This window comes from Solanum verrucosum, unplaced genomic scaffold, assembly GCF_900185275.1.
Source record: "Solanum verrucosum unplaced genomic scaffold, falcon-dt-bn FXZP01000008.1, whole genome shotgun sequence".
Classification (NCBI taxonomy): domain Eukaryota; kingdom Viridiplantae; phylum Streptophyta; class Magnoliopsida; order Solanales; family Solanaceae; genus Solanum; species Solanum verrucosum.
Genome location: NW_026020195.1, coordinates 2,110,081 through 2,116,493, shown reverse-complemented (window position 1 = coordinate 2,116,493; position 6,413 = coordinate 2,110,081). Strand labels below are relative to the sequence as shown.

At 33.7% G+C, this 6,413-nt stretch overlaps 1 protein-coding gene across 1 annotated transcript; it reads left to right on the top strand.

The window, feature by feature from the left end:
• The first annotated feature begins 716 nt into the window (after positions 1–716).
• On the top strand, positions 717–4,122 carry LOC125829819 (probable WRKY transcription factor 57). Its single transcript, XM_049509018.1, has 3 exons — positions 717–1,355; positions 2,772–2,915; positions 3,593–4,122. Exons 1-3 carry the CDS (start codon positions 922–924, stop codon positions 3,981–3,983), a joined length of 969 nt encoding a protein of 322 aa, XP_049364975.1. The 5' UTR covers positions 717–921; the 3' UTR covers positions 3,984–4,122.
• Positions 4,123–6,413: the final 2,291 nt, after the last annotated feature.

Below are 6,413 nucleotides of genomic sequence, written 5' to 3'. Positions count from 1 at the left end.
TTTAAAACCATATATTATACTATTGATGTAAAATATCCCTTCGTTGTTAGTATCCTTCATCATGGCAAAACCACTCACTTGGCCTAACAGAGCATGTCGCGTAATTACAATGCTTCATATTAATTGCTTTTTAAGAAGAAAAGAAATCAAAGCAAAAAATGTGCATATATATTATCTCTTTTCAATATATTATTTCTCTCTGCACAACGATTTAAAAAAATGTAGCAAAAGATATATTAAGCTCTTGTTATGTATATGAGGTTTGAGAAAAGATCGAATCACAAGATTCTATTGTACACAATTCTTTTCACAGCTTTAACTAGTGACATTCTAATCACATGACATCAACCTTATCAATTATGATAAAGACAAATCGATAAATATGAATAAGGAGTAAAGAGGAAGAAAAGAAAAAAAAAGGGAAAGATAATTTCACATAATGCACTAATTAGCTCTCACTATGTGCGGGGTTTCAACTAGGATCAAACCATAAGACTTTATTGTCTAAGACTATTTTCACATCTCGAACTAGTGACATCTTTGGGTCACACTAAAGTAACTATACCAGTTACGTCAAGGGCAAATTGGTCAATTGAAAAGAAAAGGGAGAGAGAATTCCATATCTCACATATAAGAGATGAAGCGCGTGGAAAGATATGAATTTTATAATAACTTAAATATCAGCCTCTCCCAAAGTACTCCTATTTAGAAGTTGACGCCCATTTTTCTAACTTATCTTTTTTTTTTTCTATACTATTTTTCTCAGTGTCTTCTCACCAATTGCCATTGACACGACAAAGCTTTCAAATCCCCAAAAATGTTCCTAATTAAATATTCCAAACTCTTTACGCGTTTATCTTCTCCTTCTCCATAAACCCTAGCTTTAATTTTCTCTCTCCGCGTTAAATTCACTCTGTAACTATGGATGAAAACGATAAGCAGGTTGATAATGATCCATTACCTAGTGGTACTACTGGTGGTGCTGCTGCAGCGGTGTTCACCGGCGCCGCTTCTGAATCAAGCTGGTCACTCGGTGGTGGTGATGATGAATCGGACAATGTTTACTTCTTCGGTACTAGTAGTACTGATAGAGAGAGCAGTATATTAACTGAATTCGGCTGGAATTTTCAGCCGGACGGAAATAGAGATGTTCGCGTCGGTGGTGACGGTAGTCGATTTCATCGGATCGATGAGGATTTGGCGGGAAATAGTACTACTACTGCTTCTGTTACTGAACCGACGGTGACGGAGAAAATCACCGATGAACCTGTTTCATCTAGCTGTTCTGATGATCCGCCGGAGAAATCTACAGCTTCCGGTAGCTCCTCCGCCTCTCGACCGCCATCCGATACAGCGTGAGTCATGTGTTTATCATCGAACTTCTCTGTGTGTCTAAATTCATAATTAACTGCGATTTCAATGGTAAATAAGGAGTAAAAACGCCATTAACGTGTCCGTACGTAGGCGTAGAAAAAATGTCACACGCAAGTTGAGGGAAGAGAAAGAGAGGTATTATCGTAATTTTAATCATCAAACATGGGCTTTTCGGTATTTGCTCACTTTTCTGTGGCTTCAAAACAGCCGTTGTTGCGGCGGGAATGGCGTGGATGAATTTTTTCCTCTAAAATTAAATATCCTAATAATAATTAAAATTAACTGTTAAAGAAAAGTATTTTTTTTTTATATAAAAAAGTAACTTGCGATAACTCTTCCTAATCTCTTACAGAATTAGTTTCTTCTGCTTCATTATTTCGTGGTCCATTGCTTCGTACATTAGTATTTAAAGAAAGAAAAAGGAATGGTACAATCTGGAAACTTTTAATTGATGAAGCAATAATAAAGTTATTTTCGTGTGATATGTGTGTTAAAATTGTAAAATTAATCATCAATATAGCCTTTAGTCAGTTTCTATGTGAATACAAAATACTTCATGAATTTTTGGTTTGTGTGAACTCTCAAGGTCCATTGCATGCATTTCTCTATGTTATGGTCTACATTATACTTGTAGTGCAACCTAATTATACAAGCCCAAGTGAAGTTTTGTTTTTTGTTTTAAAAAAATTATTCTTTCGTTAATAATAAATTGAACTATAAGGTAGAGTTACTTAAAGCAAACAAACATGAAGAGAATTTGGATACGTTTTTATAAGTAGTAGTAATAAGTATTAGTAAGTGGTATTACTATTTTGATGTTGTTTAGTAGTATTACGCTGCCCGGGTTTCTAACTTTAAATTCGTGTGTTACATGTTTGTCATTGATACAATAAGTCAACCACTAATACATATAAATTTCAACTAAGTTGGAGTCAACTAGATAAACTTAACTTGTTACTTATCAATATATAAAAAGAATATAACACTGGGTGATTTCTTCCTATCTGTTAAAGTTTTGGTGGTCAAAGTTACTTGGTACCTGTTGTTGATGGGAGGTGATAAATATCGTGTGAAATTAATCGAAGTGTTTGATACCCCAAAATATAAAACCAATTTAGGTGACAAATATTCGTCATGTCTACAACTTCATTAAAAGAATGAGTACCCATTCTTTTTCAATTGAAAGATATTTTGTTTATTACAATGATTTACTAATTGGAAACTAGATTGGTTCATATTAAATGATGCATTGAGTTTCTTAGTTATAAAGAAAATGCAAGTGTACTTGGAATTATATATAATTCTTTTTAATATTTTCTAGTACTATAGTATATATTATGTAATATATGATGAAGGAATCACACTCCTAATGTTACTTTAGGTTGAATATTCCACAGAAGCAAGGTTAAAAAGAAGGGTCAGAAACGAATCAGGCAGCCCCGCTTTGCATTTATGACCAAAAGTGAAGTTGATCATCTTGAAGATGGCTATAGATGGAGGAAATATGGCCAAAAAGCTGTTAAAAATAGTCCATTTCCAAGGTACGTTGAGACGAATTTAAATTTTATGAGTTTTTAATGATTATTTGAAGTATACTTACTAGGTTCAAGATTTAATATTGAGAAAATTGTTTAATAAAACTAACCATAAGATGTACATGTACTTGACTATTTTACTTCTACTCCTACCTTATATACACGAGTAATCATTTGTTATATGCCTTTTTGGAATAGTATGGAGGTTGTTTTCAAGAAAAAAGATTATCTTCTTGGGGTTTTTTGAAGTGACTGATTAAATATTTGGACCAAACTTGTTTGACTAAAGTGATAGTATAAGTAATAAAAAGGACAGACAGTAGTATTTTAAGTATTACATTTTGTTGGAAGGTATTATATCTAATCCTAATTCATGTCCTTATATCCTAATGGAATCATATACATGTATCTTAACGAGTGATCATTTATTTATAATTGTGGTGTTCCGGTGAGGTATGCATATCTTGATTGGTTTTATAGAGTAATACTTTGTTACAATCACTAACATATAGGTATCAGATAACTATATTCGTAAAGATTTGAATAGATAAAATCATATATTCCTTTCATTTCAATTTATATGATGTAGGTTGACTCGAACACATTGCATACTTACTTTTGATGAAGTCAGAATTTTGGAGTTTATAAATAATTACTCATGATGAATATGTATGACTTGTCAGGAGTTACTATCGTTGTACAAATACAAAGTGTACAGTAAAGAAAAGAGTGGAGAGATCCTCTCAAGATTCCTCAATTGTAATCACAACATATGAAGGACAACATTGTCACCATACAGTTGGATTTCCTAGAGGTGGACTTATCAATCACGAAGCATTTACATCTCAATTAACACCTTTACCCTCACAATTCTTTCATCCATCCGGTGTTCAATACCCTCATGAATTAGTTCCTATGAGTAGTCCTGCTGCACCAGAATCACATACAATGCCTGGTGAAACCGGACCCGAACCTATTAGACTGCCAGAAACAAGTCAACCAGATGCTACACAACAACCAACTGATGAAGGATTGCTTGGAGATATTGTACCTCCTGGGATGCGAAGCAGATAATATAAAGGGTAATATAATCCCTTTCCTAATTTTCATTAGTTTATCATATATTTTTTTAAATTTCATCAATGACATATATACTATTTGGGGGATCGTTACACGAGTGCGCCTACACACGTGTAAGAGTATGTGTTTTTTTTATAAGAAATTTCTGTCAAGCCTTTGTTTGTGATTCACACTCAATGTTTGCTGCTTATTAAAGGGGAAAATGCTCTCTATCTGAATTTTTCCACTTCTGAAGTTCATATTTAGGACCTTTTAGTTAAGAGAGAAGAATTCTAACTAAGCCACATTATCATTTATTTAAGGGTTCTATATATATATATTGTTGAATTGTTTGACCATTCTAAGAGTTTAAACTTTAAAGAACATACTTTTAATTATTTTTATGGGTAAAAATTGCATGCAGACTTTTTGTTTTTGCTTTTTGGAAAGCTTTTAATATGATCTCTTACTTTACTTTGTTAAATCGTATATAATTGTTTAAAGTTTCGCATGAGGTAAGTGATTATACAATTCAATACATATTAACAATCGATTACTAAAGATTCCAAGTAGTTTATAAATCTAATCTATAAATATAAATTAAATTAGGTGATGTTTTCTTATCTGTCTAACTCTGATATTAGATAGAGTTATCCAATATTTGTTGTAGGTGGGAGATGATAGATAGAAAATGAGGATGAATTCAGATCAATCTATAAGTTAATTCTATATAGATATCTTTTACTATTTCATTAAACTTAAGTAATAATAGGACATAGGAGTTGTCAATAATTTTATGTCCGGTCAAATCGAACAAGATCCCAAGCGATGGAAATCTAAAGTTGATAAAGTTTAAAACATATAAAAGTCTCTTTCCCATAGATTGCTTTCCCACCGCAACCTTTTTTCTGTGCTCGTTGCTTTGTCTCTTTAAAAAGTACTAATATATCTTTCAATATAATATAGTAATAATATTGCATTGTTTGGTCCCCCACTGGTTTTAAGCAACAATCTATGGTCTTGATGCATGAACTAGCTAGAAGTAATTGATGATTGATGCTTTTCATCCACATTGTTTTTTGTTAAAGAATGACAAAGGTCCCACATCGGTGGTTAATGAGATGGGTGGACTCCTTATAAGGCTTGGACAATCCTCCTCCCTTTGAGCTAGCTTTTGGGGTGTGAGTTAGGCCCAAAATCTAAGTTAACATGGTATCAGAGCAGGACCCGTCTCACCCGATGTTGGGGCCCCCAAAATTAAAATTGCCCACGCATCAGATGCTAAGCACTGGGCGTGAGGTGGGGTGTTAAAGAATAACAAAAGTCCCACATCGATGGTTAGTAAGATGAGTGGACTCCTTATAAGGCTTGGACAATCTTCTTTCCTTTGAGCTAAGCTTTTGGGGTGTGAGGGCTAAGACCCAATTTAACATTTTTACTATTTACAAAGGCTTGTTACTATTGAATTACTTTGATTATAATGTGATTGAAAGTTACCTTGTGATAGATTTTGGGATCTGTGATAAAATGGCTAAACTAGTAATAGTAGATAGGAAGGGGCCCTATAGCTAGCAAGTAGCTACTGTCCAAACGGATGACATATATATATCAAAGATTAAGAGGGGGGCCGTTTTAAAAAAAAGAGACATATAATTATTATATGTATAAGTTATCTAGGATGTGACATAATAGTTAATGAAATGGACGAGAACCATGAAGTATCAGGTTCAAATTCTAGTGTGATCTCATCATATGATCAAGTTTTGGTGTACGGAATTTCTTGATACATTTGCTTGTGAGAGATTACAAGTTGATAAAGAAATAAAACTTGAGTCTAACCCGATCCCAAAAGCTAGCTTATGAGGAGAGGATTGCCCAAGATCCTATAGATGCATGTTCCCATCCATTTGCCTATGTGTGACACCCACCCACCCACCCCCACACACATATCCAAGACTGAATAGCATAGACAATATAAGACGAGGGGGCCAACATTAGAAACAATGAATTAGGATGTGTCTAACTCTAAAATCATGATAAAAATATAGACATTGATCATGAGAAAATGATTGACTAGGATCATATAAGAAGTCCATGTTCTCGTGTTTTAGTCGATATGGAACACCAACACAAGTACCATGAGAGAGACTATCTTCCTATCTAATTTCTCCCTTAATGACATTTTTCTTGTAATTAACAACAAAAATCATGGCACAAAATTCTTAGTTAAATATCTTCACATAAAATGAAACAGAGAAAGGGACTTTCCTTTTGTTAGTGGGGTTTAGGTTTGACAAGAACCGAATTTGTGATTGTTATAGTACATCAATTTGGCCATAGGGCTTTAAGAATCAGAAACCAAAGAAGGTGGCAATGGCGCTCCCTTAGCAGGTAGCTAGCCAGCATGCCAAATAATTAAAGGGAAATATTGCTTTGGTTGATGTT